General features: G+C 37.9%; 1 protein-coding gene across 1 annotated transcript; it reads left to right on the top strand.

Annotated features, from left to right (window-relative positions):
- The first annotated feature begins 459 nt into the window (after window positions 1-459).
- On the top strand, window positions 460-4535 carry LOC117305364 (potassium voltage-gated channel subfamily A member 2-like). Its single transcript, XM_033790233.1, has 2 exons — window positions 460-791; window positions 2402-4535. Exon 2 carries the CDS (start codon window positions 2527-2529, stop codon window positions 4357-4359), a length of 1833 nt encoding a protein of 610 aa, XP_033646124.1. The 5' UTR covers window positions 460-791; window positions 2402-2526; the 3' UTR covers window positions 4360-4535.
- Window positions 4536-23959: the final 19424 nt, after the last annotated feature.

The following is a 23959-nucleotide window of genomic DNA, read 5'->3' as shown; positions in this document are numbered from 1 at the left end:
CAGCTCTATGAAATAATGGGCCCTGCCCTGTCCCCACTCTATATTACTCGAAATTTCAAAAGTTTGAAAGTAATAGTTTATTTTTTATTACATTACGTTACTACACCCCTGTGCAGCTTTTAATAAAACGATGTGAACAAATAATGTAAATGTGAAATTTTGCAAGTTACGAGCGCAGAAATATCAAAAGAGGTTAAAAAGTTCAAATTTATGTAATTACTTTTATTTTATTATACCGAAAAAATTTTTGGACTGGAATGTTCAGACGAATTCATCAAAAGCGCCCAAATTGGGCGACATATCCTCTTCGCGCAAGATGCTAATGTCACCCAAACATGCAGAAAATTGCAGTAGCAGTTGGGCTACATTTGTGCTCCACGCGTAATTGAATGGCTAGAATAGATGAATGCTTTTTTTTCATCTACTGTCAAACAAATTTCAACCCAGGCCGTCAAACGGGCAACCGGGAACGGAATGTTAAAATGATGGGTGAAAAATGCCCGTTGTTGCCCACAAATTTCACCCGTTTGAGGTAATATTTTCGTGGATTATTCTAAGGATATGTACGGATACTATTTTGCGACAACATGGCCTGGAAATAATGGATTTATTCGTCGTACGCGGGGAGCGGCAGGGAGGTTTGGGATCACATCCACGGTAAACCTCACACACAGATCGTCTGCTTCTTTTCGTGAATGCAAAAGCGACGTTGGGTTTTATTTCATGTGTCAAGTCGGCAAGATGTATTTGAGATGGCGGATGATAGTGCGCAGTCTCCATGCTCCAACCTAGTAAGTTACATTTTATTAAATTGAATTTTTTTAATGATTTTGTGCTGAATTTAATTTACATTTTAGGTAATGGCTGTGTTCATTTTCTTCATTCACGTATCAATTAGACGTCCGCATTGAAGTTCGCCTAGATAAAAGTTTATTATTGTCATTAATTATTCATTGCCTCATCAGCTCAGTCAGAGTCAGACTGTCAAAAAAAAAACTGAAATACCAAAATTTACATAACAAGTTTTTTTTCCTTCATTTATTTTCTTTGATTTTTGCAAAACTATTGATAGATTATTATTGAAATCAAAAGATTATATTGTCTGTGTTCAAATGAAAAAAAAAATGAAATCACTAAATTTTATAACAATATTGGGTAACTATTTGTTCTTGTCAAAACAAAACAAAACATTACAAGTGCACTATAACTTATAAGTGTACATCCGCTAATTTTCAGCTGATCAGCTGGTTTTATTGTCACCATAAAAACCGAAAAGCACTGGGATACTACTTAATGTAATTCAGCATTTCCTTTTTCTTGCAAATTAAATAAAATAATTTGCATACGTGTCATTGTCTGAGAGTGAGACCTAATATAAAATATTATCAATGAATTCACAGTTTTTACGATTAGAAACAATTATGGCAAACTGTCAATACCAGTCAATTAATCCACATCCCATCCATTCATACCATTTAATAATTAGTTTTCAAGGACATCATTCAGACATAAAACCCACCAGGTATCAGTTACGGGAAAATGTATTGTTTTCCGCAATTCCTAGTTTGTAAAATCCCACGTTGTAGAATGCAACACAGATAGTAGTAAACACATTTTATAGCTGCAGCTGTTACAAGTCACTAAATAATGTTTCCTTTTGTGGTTCTACCCTTCACTAAAGCATTTATTATAAACCATGAATTATGATCTGGGCCCTATTTCATGGAAATTCGGCACTTGCACGTAAGCGGGGAATCGTGATCGTAAGCGCAGAATTCGGCGGTAAGCAGAGCCATGAAATTTGGCCCTGTTAGTGTCTAGCATGGTACAACAGCCCACAAAAATTGTTTTGTGCATAAATCTGATTGTGACATTTCGTAATCATCTTCAAATTCTAAATTTGAATCAATTTGAAACAAAAATAAATCTTACTGACGAGTTGTTAAAATTTGTCCAAAACTTTGGGCTTTTCAAAGTCATGGCTTGTTGAGACGATGCTTTCCTTCTACTAGGGCTTCAATTTGGCATACGATCCCTACCCTGGAGTTCAGCCCCAAGCTGTGCTTTAAAAATGGCCTAATGTTAATTTTGAGAATTTTACCAGTAGCCATTTTCAACATTAGAGACTGAAAAACTGTAAAATTTCAACGCCCATTCTGTGATGTTTTTTTTTGACATTTCATATATCAGTGTATTATAATAATTTATTCAGGCAAAACACACTTGACAAATTGTTTGCTGTTTTCATAAAAACAGACTATAAAATGAGACTGCCTGACAACTTTACTGGGTTTCAATTGTTGTCCAAATGACATCCCTGTTTACAATGTAATTGTAAGATTTTTAAAAGTAAGTAACGCAAATTCTGTTATAACTTCATTTTCTTTGTTTTCATTTACAGCAGAAATTATTTTAGTCCACTAAAGTGACTAGCAGTAGTGTGGCAATTTGTCCGTTTGTTCACCGACTATATTCGACTGTGTAGGGAGGTCGCTTTAATCACAGTATGCACTGATGTAGACCGATATGAACCAAAAAATTGAGTTTATAGAGCGCTGGGGGCTTAATCCCCTCTGGCAGAGACCGAGGCCGTGGTGGAAAAAAATGGAAGCTGCGATGGTGGCCGGCGTAGAACCTTACGGGGCGGCTGGTGCCAACTCAGGCGGCCATCATGGAGCAGCACACCACGGCCCAGGAGTTCAAACTACACATGGAGCACACCCTCATTCTTCCAGTCCCGGGCTTACGCATCAGAACAGCAGCACAAGTAGCATCAATCCAACGACCGGGATGTCAAATTGTCGATCGCTTCCAATGCTACTTGACGAGGACGAGAGCGGCGACGAATCGGGGGACGATTGTCGCGACGGGCGTGAACCCGGTTGGGAACGTGTCGTAATCAACATCAGTGGTTTACGGTTTGAGACCCATTCCAAAACCCTAGGCCAGTTTCCAAACACTTTGCTAGGGAACCCTGAAAAACGCATCCGATATTTCGACCCGTTACGGAACGAGTACTTCTTCGATCGCAATCGTCCGAGCTTCGATGCCATTCTGTACTATTACCAGAGTGGCGGCCGGCTTCGGAGACCTGTCAATGTACCCATGGATGTCTTCACCGAGGAGATCAAATTTTACGAGCTCGGCGAAGATGCCTTGCTGAAGTACAGGGAGGACGAAGGATTTATTCACGAGGAGGAGAAAGCAATCCCACAGAACACCATCATGCAAAAGATCTGGTCTCTGTTTGAGCATCCAGAAAGCTCTAAAGCAGCACGGGTCATAGCAATTATCTCAGTGTCTGTCATTCTTATATCCATTATAACCTTCTGCATGGAGACAATGCCCGAGTTTAAGGAGGCTGATGACGAGGCCTCATCAGAGCCGACGCCTCCACCATGCGGGGGCGCCGTCTATGACCTCACCACGCCGGAAATGTCCAATGGAACGCACAGCACCACAGAGGACGCCGAACTAGCAGCATACTTCCAAAATCCGTTCTTCATCATAGAAACGTACTGTATCATCTGGTTCACCACAGAGTTTATCTTGCGTCTCGCGTCGAGTCCCAGCAAATTGATCTTCTTGAAAAACATTATGAATCTAATTGACGTGATAGCAATACTTCCCTATTTCATACAAGTGGGTACCATAGTGGCGCAGTCTTCGACAGATCGCAACAGCCAAGCCATGTCTTTGGCCATCCTTCGTGTTATCCGATTGGTACGCGTCTTTAGAATATTCAAATTATCCCGGCACTCCAAAGGGCTACAAATTTTAGGTCGAACTTTGAAAGCTAGTATGAGAGAACTTGGGCTGTTAATATTTTTTCTTTGTATCGGAGTGGTGTTGTTCTCAAGTGCGGTGTACTTCGCAGACGCCGATAGCCGCGACGAGAAGGGGAACCCCATATTCAAAAGCATCCCCGATGCGTTTTGGTGGGCCGTCGTTACCATGACAACAGTAGGATACGGGGATATGAAGCCGCAGAGCACCGGCGCGAAGATAGTTGGTTCTCTATGTGCTGTCACGGGCGTGCTGACGATCGCGCTCCCGGTCCCCGTCATAGTATCAAATTTCAATTATTTTTACCACCGCGAGTCTGACAACGAAGACACGGGCCAATATTCTCATGTTCAAAGTTGTCCTTATTTACCGCCGCCATCTGCGCAGCGTAGCCATAGTAGTTGTAGTCAAAACTCTATGAACAATATTGTGGAAATGGAGGAAGGGTTACTTAATCAGCTACATGTACCAGTGCCTAAGTCTCCATATAACAACAATATCGATGGCCGGCTAAATAATATCCAGGGAAACTGCATTAACCTAAACGCAGTCAGTATTGAGACTGATGTATGAAAATAATACAAACAGACACACCCATAAGATCAAAAAATCTATCGACACATAATTTAGAAACAACTAAGTGTTCAAGAAGTAGAGTCGGATATTGAATGGACTGAAGAATATCGCGTACACCATTTAAGGAACACGTTGCCTTGGATCGGAGAGTTGGTCTATACAAAGTGTTTGAAACCGTTTGACTCCCATAAATGGCCGACCATGTTAGTCGACGAGGTAAAGAGAAAACCACGCCATTTCGAAGCATATTTGTGTAGATCATTATATTCTACTTTTACAACATCTTTCTACCCATGCACTTTATAACAAACGGTTACAGAACGCTTGTCAAAGACCAACTCGACCGATCCAAGGCAACATGTTCCATTAAACACTTTCTCAACTCTCAGTGTACATCAACTCAATCAGAAACATGAACTGGGTGCGTAGTTCATTATTAGGTTAATCTCGCTTGCCATTCCCCGTTGTGAAACTGTAGCGCTCATGCTCATAAAAAGAGCGTGAAAGTCCTGCGAAAGATGTGTCATTGCATTAGAGACACGGGCATGTGATCAATATGCAAATAAGGCTTCCAGTTTTTTAATAAGCGCTGCTTGTAGTGGTCTAAAATAACAAGAAGACAGTGCGCTGTATTTGAAACCTGTGACGAACAGACTGATCATCCATGTTTGTTTACTAAATAACAATTCGGACAATTTGTAATTTTATTAATCGAAAATCTTGTTTGTTGAAAGTTAAACAGATCTCATTAAACGCAGGCAATGTTAATTCATTGAACTATGAGAACATTGGTTCCACATAGTGGTCTGCTTTCAAAAAGTAGCTAAGCATAACAACAATTAAGCTTACCAGAATAAGGTTTCCTACCAACACATTACAAGTACAATTTTTGACTGGTAAACCTACTCATATCAGCTACGACAGTAAATTGAAGCAATATTCTGCGCTTAAGCAGCTCTATGAAATTGGGCCAAAATTCCCATCCGGTTTTACTACTTTTACTACAAAAACATGAAACACCTACTTCCATACTTCTCACAACCTTTATACATGATACAAATGATTAAGTATTTGGTTAGCTTTCCACAAAATCGAAAAAAATTGTGATTGAAATTGTCCGTTAAAACAACAAACATGAGTGATAATCTTAAATAAAAAAAATTTAACAGTACTTGCACTCTTGCACATTTAATGTTTGTCCTTTCACAGTCCTGTAAATACGTTTTTTTATATTGTACATTATGCTGTGTTCCATTAACTTAAATTTTTTTTTTGAAGATATCTCAGTGTTTAAGTGTTTTTTCTAAAAATCTTCTTATTGTCTATTTGAATTCTACTGTATTTTTACTCCAAAATATTTACCATCATACAAATTCAGCATTAAATAGTCGACAATCATTGAAAAATTGTTTCAGGAACCCTTTTTTTTGGCTCAAGGTGATTTTTTATTACTTTGTTTTATTCTTTAGAAAATGCATTAAAATTGCCAACAATTGTTTAAAAAAAATTATATTGTCTTATAAATAGAGAATTTTTTAATGGGATCAACTACATGTACCTTTTTTTTGTAGACTTCTATAATAAGATTGTTATCAGATAAATTTAACCAAATTCAAACTTAGGTGTGATCCCTGGCTACACACTGCAGCTACATGTAATGGTTGTGGCTTTTGACTGGCGATCAAAGACATTGACAAACATTGAGAGACCGCCGACATAGGGCTCAGATGTCGCGTAAATCCTGATGCATAAGATTATTGAAACTTAAATGAAACATAACAAGTTTTTTAGGGTTTTTAGGGAATTATAAAAATGAGTGTGTCCAAATTGTTGTAAATATGATTACATGTTGTCCAAGTAGTTTTCTAAAACATAATACTAACACCAATGTGTACACAAGTGCATAACAATCATAATTAATTAAACAATCAACAAATTTGATGAAAAATCTCAAAAATAGGAAAGTTTCTAAAAGATAAGAGCACAAATAAATTGGTAAGCAGCTAAGATGTTCATGTACCACAAATTTCAAGACATTAACAGAGCTCCCATACGATATCTAGCAGTGCTTTCTTTGTACATTATAAAATTCAACATGAATATGACAAATCATTATACAGTTCCAGGAAATAACATTTAGGTCTGCGACAGCTAGCCATGAGTTATTATCATTGCTTTTAAGTCACTGGACTCTTGGTTCACTCAAAAGAGTAGTAGCATAAAAAATTACTTGGTAACGAGCAATGGAGAGCTATGGCTAGTATAAAACATTGTGAAAATTGGCTTCCACTGAATTAACATTATATTTAAATGTAGTTGAGAAAGATGTATTTTCTCACTCAGTTATTATAGGCCAAAGACTTCAGGCCTTGGCCCTTTTTAAGCACACAAATTTTTACCACAACCTTTGTTTTGTCTTGCAATTTTGAGGACCAATTGAGTCCAGATTTGTTATTTTATGCATGTTGGGATACACCAAGTGAGAATACTGGTTGATACACCATGGATACATCTCAAACGCTTCCAGTATTTTAAAGGCAGTGGACACTATTGGTAATTACTCAAAATAATTATTATCAAAAACCTCACTTGGTAACGAGTAATGGGGAGAGGTTGATAGTATAAAACATTGTGAGAAACGACTCCCTCTGAAGTGACGTGGTTTTCGAGAAAGAAGTATTTTTCCACGAACTTGATTTCAAGACCTCAAGTTTAGAATTTGAGGTCTCGAAATCAAGCATCTGAAAGCACACAACTTCGTGTTACATGGGTGTTTTTTCTTTCATAGTTATCTCGCAACTCCGATGACCAATCAAGCTCAAAGTTTCACAGGTTTGTCATGTTGAGATACACCAAGTGAGAAGATTGGTCTTTGACAATTACCAATAGTGTCCAGTGTCTTTAAAAGCATCATCTGTAGTACCTGAACAGTTCTAAAATACTAAATGTATGCCTTCTCACTTTTAAACGTCATAAATAGATTTAGGTCTGGAAGTACATTGAGACCATTGAAGCCGTAGCCCACAGGTATTGGCCTTGGTGCACATTCAATGGATGTGCCCTTTGAAAAATGAAGATGGCATTGCTCTCATAAATTCCAGGCCTGCAGGACATCATCAATCTGTTTTTCAAATCAATTTCTGAGACATGGTACACATAATGTTGAATACAGTAGTGGATAATGTCACAAAAGCCTTCAGGGCGCAGTGTTGTGAGGTACACTGAATGTGGTCAATAACACAAGTGATCATGCAACTTAATTTGAGTAGCTACGCAATGTAACATGTGTAATCCTGTGATGTAACGTGAGTAATAGAATAATGTAATGTGCGTGTAACCAATGTAACATGTGTTACAACCAATAACCTTACAATGTTATAAACAAATGTGTTACACGAGAAACCATACACTGTAACATAAGAAACATATAATGTAACACAAGTAACCATGTATTGTAACATGAGTAACATACAATGTAACATGAGTAACCATACAATGTAACATGAGTAGCCACATACAATGTAACATGAGTAGCCATACAATGTAACATGAGTAACCATACAATGTAACATGAGTAACATACAATGTAACATGAGTAACCATACAATGTAACATGAGTAGCCATACAATGTTACACAGGAGTAACCACTCAAGTAACTTGAGTTACCATCCAATAAATACACAGTAGAAATTCCCGGAAAAGAACCCTTGGCTGTCTTAATTAAACTGACCAGCCGCCATAAAACAAAATTGCAAATAATAAAAAGTTATGACTTGCGATGCACGTCAGAAGCATTACAGATGATAGATTAAATTATGTCAGTTATGTATAATGTAATGCAGCTTGTGTATGCTGATGGCCAGGCACTACACTGTACAATAAATGACTCTCCTTCAATAAATGCAGGGGGATATTTATCAAAGGATTTTGACAGGAAGATTTCCTGCAGGTTGGTCTCATGTAGGCTTAAATGCACTGGACAATTACTCAAAATAATTGTGAACATAAAAAGTTACTGTTAACGAAACTTACTTACAACAAGCAATGGAAAGCTGTTGATAGTTCAAAACATTGTGAGGTGTGGCTCCCTCTGAACTGAAGTAATGTATTTTGTTGCGAAAGAGAACATTTTTCATTCAGGTAGTAAAAAAAGGCATCTGAAAGTCAAACAAATTTTGTCTACAACCCTTGGGTGTTTTTTTTCTCATTACTCTTTTGCAACTATGCTGACCAATTGAGTCCAAATTTTCACAAGTTTTATTTTATGCATGGCATGTTGGGATACACCAAGTGAGAATACTGGTCTTTGACAATGACCAAACAGGGCCGATGCTTTAAAGACACTGGACACTTTTGGTAATTGTCAAAGACAAGTCTTCTCACTTGGTGTATCTCATCATATGCATGAAATAACAAACCTGTGAAAATTTGAGCTCAATTGGTCGTCGAAGTTGCGAGATAATAGGCCCCCTAATGAAAGAAAAAATACCCTTGTCACACGAAGTTGTGTGCTTTCAGGTGCTTGATTTCGAGACCTCAAGTTCTAAATCTGAGGTCTCAAAACCAGAATCGTGGAAAATTACTTCTTTCTCGAAAACCATGGCACTTCAGAGGGAGCTGTTTCTCACAATTGTTTATACCATCAACCTCTCCCCATTACTCGTCACCAAGTAAGGTTTAAATGCTAATAATTATTTTGATAATTACCAATAGTGTCCACTGCCTTTAACTACCAAAATACCAAAATAAAAATGCAATCCCAGACAGTTAGCTACCTACATTAGCTTACTTTTTACAGTTACACAAATGTTGTAATTTTTATTTGGGGCTTAAGTTGTATAGAAATTCTTCTTTGGATTAGGCTAGCAGCGTTTTCTTCAATGGCTTGAAGGTCATTTGAGAAAATTTTCGTTCCAGTAGGATGCTTTCAGTCTCTTTTTAAACGTAGTTCAATACAGCTACAAGGTAACGTGTCCCTCTAACAAAATGAAATGTTTGTGCTAACGGCTCAATTGAGTTATTACCTATTTTGATATTGTCTTCATAGGCCAGTGAACACTTTGAGCCCATTGCCCGTTGGTCAGATAGACACTTTTGTAATGCATCTGCTGTCATAACAGAACAATACAAGCGCTCGGTTAAAATTTGATCCTCAGCATACACACCTAAACAAGGTGTACGATGTACAGTATATGTAATGTTTGGCTGCATTATGCGCATCGTACATGAACGGCACATGTACAATTAATGCCCTCGCAGATGATGGCTTGTACCATGTTTCCATGGCGACATTATTCATCCCCTTAATAATGACACAAAGAAATTGCATGTTGTGGTTAGATCTCTAAAGACCTTGCACTTAAAGCCATTATACACTTTCGGTAAACAGTATTGTCCAAGTCCCACACTTCGTGTATCACAACTTATATATAAAATAACAATCCTGTGGAAATTTAGGCTCAATCGGACATCGGAGTCGGGAGAAAATAACGGGAAAACCCTCTCCTGTTTTCGCGCGTTTCGCCATGTCATGACATGTGTTTATAACAAATCCGTAATTCTCGCTAACGAGAATTTATATTGTTTTACCGTTTTCTCAAAAAGTAAAGCATTTCATGGACTAATATTTCAAGAGAAGTCTTTCACCAATACCTTCTGTAATCCCTGTAAATTATTTGTAAAGACCAGTCTTCGCACTTGATGTATCTCAACATATGCACAAAATAACAAACCTGTGAAAATTTGAGCTCAATCGGTCGTCGATATTGCGAGATAACTATGAAAGAAAAAACACCATTGTCACACGAAGTTGTGTGCTTTCAGATGCTTGATTTCGAGACCTCATATTCTAAACTTGAGGTCTCGAAATCAAATTCGTTGAAAATTACTTCTTTTCTTGAAAACTATGTCACTTCAGAGGGAGCCGTTTCTCACAATGTTTTATACTATCAGCCTCTCCTCATTACTCGTTACCAAGTAAGGTTTTATGCGAATAAATATTTTGAGTAATTACCAATAGTGGAAATAAACTGAGTGAATAAACTGAGTGAATAGTGTCCACTGCCTTTAAATCTATAACTCCAGGGGTTGTTAAACCTTTCACGCACCACTTATTTTACTCATAAATTGATCATATGGACATAATAATTGTTTACCTGTTTTTTTTTTGGTGTGCAGATGGTGCCAAACCCCCAGCCAAAAACAAAAAAACAATTCGCACTAGCACCCTCAAAAATTTCCCTGTCTAATCTAGTTCATAGTTCATAGTTCAATTAATTTCTAGTTCCCTATTTCTGAGGATACTGTTCGTCGAAGCTCCTTTAAATCTATAACCAATAGACCAACTCCAGGGGTTGTGAACACTATCATGCACCATTTACTTGACTCATAAATTTATCATCTGGATACATTAATTGTTTACTCGTTTTTTGTGTGCAAATGGCACCCCCCTAAACCCCCCCCCCCCAGGTCCCACAAGCACCCTCAATAACGTGGCCATGTGATCTTTGTTTGTCATTTAAAGGCAGTGGACACTATTGGTAATTACTCAAAATAATTATTGGCATAAAACCTTTCTTGGTGACGAGTAATTGGGAGAGGTTGATGGTATAAAACATTGTGAGAAACGGCAGACAGCACGGTGTTTAACTTTAAACCAATTGACGATCATAATGGTGAGCGTGGCACAGTGCAAGGGGTCAATACATAGTTACCACAGTGCTAGTGCCTTTAACACAGGTTCTGATCAGATGTCTCGTAATACGCTGCTTGTTTTTGTCATGATTGGACCAGTACACTAGACTGTGCACACAACACACACACGCTGCCATTAGATTGCTCCTGCATGGCTCACCCTTGAACAGGATTCAGCGTTCTTTCTCATTCAATATTACACTCCCGCCAATATGGCTCTAGGCAACTTTAAAGGATGTAAGTACTCTTTGTAACACAAAACAGTGTCCACAGATTTACATTAAACTCATACTAGAAGGCTTTCCTTAAAATATTGCTTGCTGAGGTGCTGTAGTTTTTTAAAAACGAGTAAACCAATTTCACAAAATTGCTAAAATAATTTGTCATCTCATTGAAACAAAAATATTTCCTTGACTTGCTTTACCCATTTCTCAAAAGTTATTGCACCTCGAGTAAGTAATATTTTAAGGGAAGCTATCTACCATTATCTTCAAACCGTGAAATTAAATCTGTGGACATTCTGTTTTGTGTCCTACAAAAAGTATCCAGACCCTTTGAAGGGCACACGAATAGCTTTCTCCATTATGTGCCGTGGTGATGTTTGTGTGCGATTAGAATGCACTGTATTTGTACATCACTCTGTCGTCCGTCCCCCCCCCCCTATCCCTCCATTCCACATCAGGGTTCACTAGAATCGACTTGGCCAGTAGACTTCTGACAACTGATTAAATATTGGACTTGCAGGGATCCTGAGAAAGGGCCCCGTGTGGACATTTTGGAGACTCTCTCTACATAATAATGTAGAAATGTTTTCTGTTTCCAAGTGCTCTTTTGTTATACGTGCTAAACAAGACCCCAGTATTGTTATCTCATACGAATGTATAGCTTTACCCACTAAAACTAAACAACTTTGTATTTTATTTTTATTTTATTTTTTTTGTATCCCCTAAAAATTGTGAACATTGTTTTTATTAGTGATCAACTTGTGCGGGTCTTTCGTAAGAAAGATAAACCAGTGCGCAACGATTACCCGGTACATGAAAATCAAGTAAAGACTCTGAGGTTCGAAGCGTCATGCCATTGTACAAGTAATTTTTTTATGCATTTATACCATTGGTCCTTATCCATAATTATTTTGTTTGTAAATGTTGAAAGGCACCTTTTGATCAATGTCACGCTGGCAAAGTACTGCATTCCACAAAAAGTTCCGTAGCCCTGTTAGCGCCATAGATCTATATATATTGACTAGAGCGCTAACAGCCCGTTATACACGCACTAAGGTTTTGAAGCCGTGTGGGCGCATCCATGTTTATGTACTTGACCAATACAAAAGCTTGAAATTTTGTACGGCAATTGTACGGCTATTTGAATGATAGTGCGTTTGTTCTTTTTTATGTGCCACCGAAGCAAAAAATGCAGTAAATGTGAACGCACAATCTGCTGATCAGCGCACAAACTGCGAGCGTCATGTGCATCGTGATTAAAAGGCGCGTTTACTTTTTTTAGTACGGCAATCAAGTAAAAGTTACGGTTTTCGTAGCGCGGACGTACGCGAGTGGACAGTTGCGTACGTATACGCACACGCAGAATGTAAAATAATCGCAGCAATGTGTGTTCTCTTAAAATTCCGAATTCACGCAACACATCAAACATGTCTGCGCCCAGGGTGGCTTCAAAACGCAGAGCAAGTTAGCGCTCTAGTCAATATAATATAGCTCTATGGTTAACACATAGAAATCAAGTCATCGTTGATGTGTTTTAAGTGTCTGAGATGTAAATCCATAGACATGACAAAAGGCTTAGAGGCTATTAGAAGGATTTATGATCAGTGTACTCTGTTACAAGCAGGGCATAAACACAGACTGCACTTTTATGCCTGTCTAACTTAAGGCCATTTAAAAATAAATGTTTAGGACACCTGCGCATCCTATTAAGAGGCCGGCCGCCTCATTTAAGAAGTTGGGCCACCTACACACACAAAATTTCAAGGAGATTTTGAAAACTTGTATTAAAACTTGAGAAATTGATTGTGTCACATTTAAAAAAGGTTGTGTGACTGCCATGTATTCAAATATTATTTATATTATTTTTGTTTTTATTAGGCCCAATTTCATAAAGCCTTGTCAGCATAAAAACTGCTAGGCACAGGGAAATCTTGCTTAGAAGAAACTGGTTACCAGCCAAAACTCAATCAAGTGTTTTTTGTTGCAACTCGTGCCCCAATAATATTTTGCTGAGCAAAGAAATTTGCTAAGCAGTATTTTCTGCTTGAAACATCTTGATGAAATTGGGCCGTGGTAGTTTGACTGACAGATAGCCCTGTGGACAGAAAATTTTGTACTTTTCATGCTTCAGCAGCTCTGTGATATTTGTCCCTCATGCCTAGTGCTCAGGCCATTCCCTTCTACAAGTGAGAACATTTCCCATCAGATTTCTCCTCTTTTCATCCATAAATTATGAGAAGTCAAGTTTTTTTTTGGGGCGCAGGAATACCTCTGTCGATAAATCTCAGCATTCTGTAAAAGTCATATCTGATCCAAGATGGCACATAAAGATAGCAGTTGAGTCTATCACTCAACGATGCATGCAATTTGTACAACTGTCAAAGACAAGATTTTAAATATTCAAGGGTTTGACATGTACTCTGTGTTTGTGTGTAGTACGCTCAGGTATCAGAAGTTACAAGGTGTCTGTCGTTCAGGAGTGTCTGATGGCACACATTTTACCAAATAAGCCCCTTTAAAAGGCACTGGACACTATTGATAATTGCTCAACATAATTATTAGCATAAAACCTTACTTGGTTACGAGCAATGGAGAGCTGTTGATAATATAAAACATTGTGAGAAACGTTTCCCTCTGAAGTAACGTAGTTTTTGAGAAAGGGGTAATTTCTCACTGAAGTATTAAAAGACTTTAGGCCTGAAGCCTTTTAGGCATCTGAAATAATACACAAATTTTTGCAATTAGGGTGTTTTTTTTCTTGCAGTATTCTCTTGAACTTTGATGACCAATCACAGGTTAGTTAACCTACATGTACTAAGTACTTCAATGTTGGGATGCACCAAGTGAGAATCCTGGGGTTGGTTTCACAAAGAGTTTGGACGAGACTGATCTCGAGTTAGGACCAGTTAATCATCCTAACTTAGGACTACCCATGCTATTGACCCCAGGCCTGTGACAGTAACTGAAGACCCCGTGTCCAGTGCCTTTAAAATGCAAAAAGCTTCTTAAAAGGGGGGGGGGGAGTATTTATAAGAGTTACTGAGGTACGTTTCATTTATACCAGCACATAATATTTGTTTTGGTTTTTCACGTCCACTTGTAGTGCTAAACAAACATTGACATTTGAAAACGATCGGATTATATAAGGAGATAATGGGAACCAGTGATTCGCTCAATAACTCCCATTGATATACCATTTGGCTGGTGTTTACCAGTCGCAAACAATCCTACTGTCTTCCATGTTTACTCACGGATTCGATAGGATAGATTGGTTACCAGTGTTCAAATATTGGTGTCCTCATATCACCTCAAAGACTAGACTGGCTCCTAGTCCTCCTGTGCTTAACATTAATTAACACCCCCATAAACACCCAAATGTTTTAACTAAAGTAATACAAAATTAGTTTAAGTTTCAAATCTTACTTCTGTATGTACCAGTACGATGAAGACTCATCTTTTTCAAAAACATTTCAGTAACATTCCAGTACGTCCATAGACATTGGGTTTTTCAATTGTTCATGATCTTTGCACCACTGGAGGACAACCAAGAGGGAACTTTTTTATTGAAGCAAGCGCAATGAGCACTTTTTGTGATTCCGGCGTTATAAAAGATGTCATTATTATTATTATTACATACCGCAAACCTAACTACATTGTACACCATGCAAAGTTTCAAATGCTACTCATCATAATCATTCATAGAATGTACATCGTGGAGAAAATTCTACCTCCATGATGTACATGGTGATATTGTAAACAGAGTTTTGCGCACCATATGTACATAGTTTTATATGTTACTGATGTACCTACATTATATTTGTAAGCAGTTAACAACCAATCAATCAATCAGTCAATCAATCAATAAGTCAATCAGTCGATCAATCCTTTAAAAAAATCGGTCACTGGAGACAAAAATTATTTTGTGAAATTGTTTTACTCATTTCTTAAAGCCATTATACACTTTCGGTAAACAGTATTGTCCAAGTCCCACACTTCGTGTATCACAACTTATATATAAAACAACAAAACTGTGAAAATTTAGGCTCAATCGGTCATCGGAGTCGGGAGAAAAAACCCGGGAAAACCCACTCTTGTTTCCGCGCGTTTCGCCGTGTCATGACATGCGTTTAAAATAAATCCGTAATTCTCGCTAACGAGAATTTATATTGTTTTACCGTTTTCTCAAAAAGTAAAGCATTTCATGGACTAATATTTCAAGAGAAGTCTTTCACCATTACCTTCTGTAAACCCTGTAAATTATTTGTAAATCTGTGAACTTTTTTTGTTTTTTCTGTACCGAAAGGGTCCAATGGCTTTAAAGAATACAGCACCCAGCAAGTAATATTTCCAGGAAAGCTTTCTACCATCAATATCTTTAAACCGTGTGAGTTTAATGTAAATCTGTCGACATTTGTGTTTTATGTCCCACAAAAAGTAAAGAAACACTTGGAACAGTAGGCCTAAAGACTGATTTATATAATACAGCCGAGACCACAACCAGCACTTTCTTCTGATGTGCTTCAGTTAAACATTAAATCGCCTCCGATTGCTACAGGAAGTCAATAAATCATGAATTGTAGGCTTAGGGATGGGATTATGCTATTCTTGTCATAAAAGGTATTATGCAGGATTTGTAGAGCTGACCAGATAGTTGCAGACAGTGTTCATGTTTTGTGTGATACCACAGACCTGTAATGTACATGATGCATGGAGATCAACCACAGGACTGTATGCTTCACTTTTGGAAGGGCAGGGGCACAAAGGCATTTTCTCCTTAGGGCACCCTATGAGGACCAGGGGGCATTGAGGCAATCGCCTTGATTGCCTCTGTGATGCATCGGGCATGGGAAGTCAATCAATCATGATTTGTAAAGGCTTAGGGATGAGATTAAATACTATTCTTGTCGAAGATCACCTTGAAGGTCTTAAAGGTATTATGCAGGATTTGTAGAGAGCTGACCAAATAGTCGCAGACGGTGTTCATGTTTTGTGTGATCAACCACAGGCATGTATGCTTCACTTTTGGAAGGGCAGGGGCACAAAGGCATTTTCTCCTTAGGGCACCCTATGAGGACCAGGGGGCATAAAGGCAACGGCCTTGATTGCCTCTGTGATGTATAAGGCCTTGGAAGTCAATAAATCATGATTTGTAAAGGCTTAGGGATGAGATTATGCTATTCTTGTCGAAGATAACGTGTGATCAACCACAGGCCTGTATGCTTCGCTTTTGGAAGGGCAGGGGCACTGAGTCATTTTCTCCTTAGGGCACCCTATGAGGACCAGGGGGCATAAAGGCAACCGCCTTGATTGCCTCTGTGATGCATCGGGCATGGGAGTCAATAAATCATGATTTATGAAGGCTTCTAAAGGGATTAGATTTCACTATATTTGTCGAAGATCACCTTGTAAGATGTTAAAAGGTATTGTGCAGGATTTATAGAGCTGACAAAACAGTTGCAGATAGTGTTCAGGTTTTTTTGTGATCAACAAAGCCGACAATGTATGTACACTTGAAATAACAAACCTGTGGAAATGTTTGCATTCAATGTGTTCTTCGCACTGAAAGACAAAGTGATGCCTTTAATGAAGTTATCACTTTTAGATCAACACCCAACTTTAAGGGTTTGGGAACTTTTTGTATGACACAAAATACAATGTCCACAGATTTGCACTAAACTTACACCGTTTGAAGATAAGAATGGTTGGTAGCGCTCCCTTAAAATATTACTTGCTGAGGTGCTGTAGTTTTTGAGAAATGAGTAAAACAATGCCATGGAAACATTTTTGTCTCTTAAGCATTTACAACACACTTATGCGACTCTCCTGAAAACATTGCTCTATGATTTACACAGTTTCTCAAAAATTTGACGACTAACAAAGCTGAAACTTCTACAGGTAAATTAAGTCACAATACACTTCATTCACAATGAGTAGGGGTTCATGTCATGGCCTAAAACTTGATCTACAAAATGTATCAAAACCCTTTAAGAAGTGTCCAAGAGCATGCTCAATGCTTAGAGGTAATAGTCCGTCTGTTGCAAATTAATAATCCACTTCTTCAGCGTATCAGGAGGCAAACATTTTTTTAAGCATTAGGCTACAACATATTTACGTGTCTCTCCTAAAAGTATTGCTCATTTTTGCTCAAAAACTTGACGAGTAATGAAGCTGAAATTTCTACAGGTAAAGTATCTGTGCCTTGAACACCCAGCAGGGTGGATATGTGCGCATTACAAGTCTTATTATTATTTATTATTATTATTATTATTATTATCTTCATTCACAGTGAGTAGGAATTCATGTCATGGCCTAAAATTTGATCTTAAAAAGGTATAAAAACCCTTTGAATGATTTGGGTACTTTTTGTAACACCAAATACCACAGATTTAAATGAAACTTACAGTCACTTTAAAGTTAATGATAGTAGAAAGCTTCCCTGAAAATATTAATTCCTGGGGTGCTGTAGTTTTTGAAAATTATTTAGGGTAAATTATATAACATCTGCTTTTACAGTGAGTAGGGATTCATGTCGTGGCCTAAAATTTGATCTACAAAATGTATCAAAACCCTTTAAGAAGTGTCAAAAAGAGCAAGCTCACTGCTCAGAGGTAATTGTCCGTCTGTTCCAAATTAATAATCCACCTCTTGGACAGTCTGCATTGAAATTCAATTCCTTACAGCCAGTCCTAAGGTAATTTCATTTCCATTTTTGATCAGTATTCCACCCTATAGGAAAAATTGTTTTTCCTTTTCATACATGCGCTTGAATTGTAATCTACCCATATGCCTTTAAGAATATCTGGTGCCCTGATTATTTGCATACTAATGTCATGTTGTAGATGTAGGGACCTCCGAACCAAGTGTAAATTTAGTCTGGTATCTTTCATAGTGTATTGTAAGAGTCGCTGTTTTCTGAGCATACTTGACCCAGATCGTGGTCTAATTAATCGTGATGCCACAGTACATTATTTATATTAATACGATGATACATTAGACCGGTGAGGCACTGTGAAGTTATTGTGGTTAGTAATAACACACAAGGGGATGCATGTGTAACATGCGTGGGTGCAGGAGAAGGGGTGGGGTAGTCCCCACCCCCACCCCCCACCCAGCATAACTTGACCCTGTCCGTTTTGTCTGTGACCTAACTACTGTCGCCATGCCCGCTTCAAACAAACTGTCCATAGTCATAGCCAGAGAACCCATGGAGCTAGATTTTCTGTGAGGATTTATCTTGCAGGCCTGTTAACTTCGTTTTTGAAAGGGTAAGGGCACCAAGGCATTTTCTCCTTGGTTGAGGAAATTTTTATTGGAGCATTTCAAGGGCACCAAGGCATTGACCAGAGGGCATGGAGGCAATCGCCTTCATTGCCTCCTGGAAGTACCAGGCCGTCTGTCACTTGTTGGGCTTATTGCAGCTACCAGGAGAAATTGTAAAAAAGTAAAGCATTTCATGGAATAATAGTTCAAGAGAAGTCTTTCACCATTACCTTCTGTAAACCCTGTAAATTATTTGTAAATCTGTGAACTTTTTTTTTTTTCTGTACCGAAATGGTCCAATGGCTTTAATGAGTATACATAACATCTGTGTAAATCATGTATACGGGAATATAAATAACAGCCCTATATAGCTGTAATTTGTTGGGTTACTGGTGGTCGCTATCAGGAAAAAAAAAATGTCCGTCTAGTTATCTCAGCTAATTGGACTTGCATAAAACGGCGGGTGCACCGCGCCATAATTAGATGACTAGTATGACTCATGTTGCTTTTTATCTCAAGTTGTATAATAGCGGGGCGGAATGATCGAGATTGCATTCCACTCAGGGGTGAGGGTCTGAATTAAGAACCCTTTTCATTATTTCAATTTACCGGGACTCTCTTGTCGGGGGCGATCAGGTCGTGTCATGTCGTTAGCGATAAATATTTGGAGTCCATTAGTGGCGATTGCTGTGATCTGTAGTGTAAGCATTTTGGAGACAACTGCTTTAAAGGGTTTGGGTACTTTTTGTGTGACGTAAAACGCAAAAGTACACAGATTACATATTACAAGCACATCAGACAGACATGTTCCTACATGCTTGTACTTTAACAATCATTAAAATGAGCACTGAGGTCCTATTTATACACCTGGTTGCAGAGAAGCAAATTATGCACAGCTAACAGGCATATGATATGTGTTTAAGACACATACAAAGTATCATACAATGATACAATTTAGGAAATAAAGACAACAAACACAAAGTAAGTCAACACAAACAAATGAAAATTTAAGCAATAATGTTGATCATGTATCAGAAGTAAAATGAACAGGGGTGGATTTCACAAAGAGTTAGGACTAGTCTTATCTCGAGTTAGGACCAGTTACTCGTCCTAACTTAGGACTATCCATGCAGTTTGTATATCTCCTAGGACTAGTCCTAAGTTAGGACTAGTCCTAACTCTTTGTGAAATCGACCCCAGTGAACAATTAACATAATTACAGGTTAGAAGCAGACACTAAAATAACATACAGAATTAAGCAAATACAGAACATGCTTTTACTTGTACTCTCAAATTAAAGACACTGGACACTATTGGTAATTGTCAAAGACCAGTCTTCTCACTCTGTGTATCTCAACAATGCATAAAACATCAAACCTGTGAAAATTTGAGCTCAATATTGGTCGTTGAAGTTGCGAGATAACTATGAAAGAAAAAACACCCTTGTTACATGAAGTTGTGTGCTTTCAGATGCCTGATTTCGAGACCTCAAATTCTAAATCTGAGGTCTCGAAATCTGAGGTGGAAAATTACTTCTTTCTCAAAAACTATGTTACTTCAGAGGGAGCCGTTTCTCAGAATGTTTTATACCACCAACCTCTCCCCATTACTCGTTACCAAGTAAGGTTTTATGCTTATAATTATTTTGAGTAATTACCAATATTTTCCCTGATTTAAGATCAACCTGTGATAATTTATGCAGGAATTTATTGTAGATTTGCAACCTGGATACCCTGTTTTTCAATCTATAACAAATTTGGACAACTTGTTTTCAATTCCCGGTTACTCTTCCTGTGTGTGTGTTTTTGCTTGTTAAAATATTCCATACAATGGTACAAGCCAAATACAGCTTGCTTTATTTTGTAATTTTTTTATTTTTATTGTCCAAACCAACAGTAGACAAATCACCAGTAAACCGGAAAAGACAAAATTAGACAAAATTAACTCGATATTTACAAGTGAAATTATAAAAACATAGGTGTGAAGAATTGAAAATGGAATTAAATAAATAATCAATCAATCAATTAATACTTATAATTGTGTAGTATAAATCAAACATGGCAAATTGTAGTGCACGCAGTAGCAAAGAAATCCTTCCTTGACTCGAGAAACTGCCGCGAATGGATAACTGTAATCAGCCAATCATAGAGTGAGTTTTGCTCTTTTCATGGCCGCTCGTTCCGATCGATCCATGGCCAAGAAAATTCCAATTTTCTTTTCCACTCGGTAGCTTTTTTCTATTCACGAGATACAAAAGGGAAATCGGAAGGCGCATCACAAGAGAACCAACTATAATAAGCAATCGCGATTGTCGTAATTCTAGTCGAACTCAACCATCTGGTACAGTTGGTAATAACCCTATTCAGTTTGTTTATCAAAACAACCCTGCACAAGCCTTGAGAGTTGGCGAAAAAACTTTTAAACCCAACATTGATTTCTATCGTTGGCCTTGCGGCTTACCCACCAAAGAACACCCGTTCACTGACCCAATTCTACTGGCCTTCCAAAACTGTTCATCATCGGAGCGCTGTAGTGACTGACAAAGATTGACAAAGACGTGTTTAAATTGGGATCGCTGATTAGTCTGCGACGACGAAGAGTTTGTTCAAAGTTTTCTGCAGAAATGCCTGTTAAATGAGCTGTTGTTGCCAGTAGACGAATAACAAGTGATCTGCAGAGTTGCACAGTTTAATAGCGCAGCTCAAAATGTTATGCACAACACGCAGTAATCTGAGAAAGTAACACAACTTTTGACACCAAGTCCTGTTTAGAGTTGTGTTTTTTGTGTGTGATAACCCTCGGCTTAGGGGGTATGACAGGATAACACCTGAACCTGCTTTAGTGCTGAGGCGATTCCGTCACTTGAGAATGACACCCTAGTTTACTCCATTTTTAACATACTCCAGGGGTGCTTGGGGCTACACAGTAACTGCAGGTCGATAAAAACAGGGGATCTTGAGGGGTCAAACTGACTCTTCCCAGCATCTCTGCTAAGCAAGCAATTTCTGCTTACCATGCTTCAAATATAATTTTATATGCAAAACAAAACAAACAAATTTGATTCAAAACAGGTCATTATAGCCTATTTAAATGACCCTCATGCCTGATCTTCATTTAACTTCAACTTTAATTCCTTCAAACGCTGAAGACTGAGCATGATGAATTTTTTTCTCAAAAACCATCTTCCATTTTTTCCATCTTCTACTATTGAAAAGAACTGCTCTGTGTACTCAAAGTATCTCTTCCTTATACAAATCTCAAAGAGTCTGTTAAAATATTCTGATACGCTTGAATTGAAAAAAAAGAGGTTTCTTGTCACTGTGCCTGCCTACTATTCAAGCAACTCTATGGCATGGGTTCTCTATCAGTTTCGATTTGAATATTCAAATCTGGTGATTTGCATTAATTTGCATGTTGTACTAATATTTGCATATCTTACTTGTAACTTTATTAACAGAGGTGATGGGTTATTGGAGGCATGTACTTGAATGATAGCGAACTTGTTTTTCATTTGAAATAAATTCACAAATGAATTTGATCAAGACTCAAAATCAAAGGAGGCATTGTAGAAATAAAAATAGTTCAATCAAGATTGTCAGTGTTTATTCAAAAAGTGATCATCACAACTGTTTGCGTCCAAATTGTTGACAATTTTGAAGCGTACGCCAAGAGAAGAATGGCAAAAATGCATTCAGTAGAAGCAAGAACAATGTTTTGTTGAATATAAGCACGTACTAGTCAAGCAAAGAAGAACCTGTGTTGACAGTTACCTCTTAAAAAAGTAGAGCACTCAAAGTGTCCATAATTTGGACGGAGTACCACATAAAGTTGTCCTTATAAACTTGAAAAGAAAGATTGTTTTCATTCCATACATGTAAGTACTAACTTGAATCTCGTCTTTTTGTTGGACAAGGTTAGTATTTATATAATGTACAAGGGCTCCAAACTCCAAGCATGAACATTTTGCTAAGCAGTAACAGGTTACCAGTGAAAATGCCATAGTACTTGAATACTGATGCTCTGCATTAGATGCTTAGCAGATATGTTCCCGCTTATAAACTCTGTGGAATCAGACAAGTCTTGTTATATTACTTTCCTAACACATGAGCCTGGGTACCTTTAGCATGGTGCTGCCATTTTTGTCATCTTTCTCTATTGCCTACATTGGAACCAAACTGAGGCTGTGTCCGAATTAGTTGCTACAGCAACGGCTACGGCTAGCTTTCCGCGTCATAATGCGTTGAGGTATTCGATGTCCTTAACAACAAACTTAGCAACAGTTGTAGCCGTAGCTCTAGCCGCCAATTCGGATACGGCTTGAGGTTGGAAGGAAAAAAACTGTCTTTTCCTTGTTGGAATTACAAAATTGCATATTCATTATTGCATATGAGTACACGGGGAACATGACCAAGATGGCGGCATAATGCTAAAGGTCTGCTTATATATGCATCTCATGTACACTGTTGACATTTCTCATGGTGTATGGATACTGTATGATGCTATGAAATTTCCCCCACTCTGTCAGTCTGAGGTAATTTTTCTTTACGATAATGACTCTGACACTTTCTCGAACTCGTAAAAAAACGACACGCTATGATTTACGAGGCTGATGTGTTAAAGGCAGTGGACACTATTAGTAATTGTTAAAGACTAGTCTTTACAGTTGGTGTATCTCAACATATGCATAAAATAACAAACCTGTGAAAATTTGAGCTCAATCGGTCATCAAACTTGCGAGATAATAATGAAAGGAAAAAACACCCTTGTCACACGAAGTTGTGTGCGTTTAGATGGTTGATTTCGAGACATCAAGTTCTAAATCTGAGGTCTCGAAATCAAATGCGTGGAAATTAATTCTTTCTCGAAAACTTTGGCACATCAGAGGGAGCCGTTTCTCACAATGTTTTAGACCATCAACCTCTCTCCATTACTCGTCACCAAGAAATGTTTTAGGCTAATAATTATTTTGAGTAATTACCAATAGTGTCCACTGCCTTTAAATACAGACCGTCACATCCATAAAATATCAGCCTCCATAAAACGGCATGGTAACTCTGAAAGCATTGTATTTCATACACAATCATTTCAATCCGAGTCAAAATATTAAAGGGCACTTTTTTTTTGAGAAAAAAAAAACGCCTATAAAATATTATCCCCAATAAAACAGCATGGTACAACTTTGAAAGCAATGTATTTCCTACATCTCAGTCAAAATATTAAAGGGCACTTTAACTTGGAAGAAGAAAAAAAAAGACCTAAATTATTTCAAATTATGAAGTAACTTGTGTAGTATTGAAACGGGTTATTTTCTAAACAACAAGGTCAGTAGAACTAGGTGCATTGTTCCCATTTAGTTTGGGTGGGATTTGTTTACCCTTTTCCCTGACCCCTTTTTCAAGTGCTGGGATCCATGAAGGAT

Source organism: Asterias rubens, chromosome 22 (genome assembly GCF_902459465.1).
Source record: "Asterias rubens chromosome 22, eAstRub1.3, whole genome shotgun sequence".
Lineage (NCBI taxonomy): Eukaryota > Metazoa > Echinodermata > Asteroidea > Forcipulatida > Asteriidae > Asterias > Asterias rubens.
This window is presented reverse-complemented; position numbering and strand designations above follow the sequence as displayed.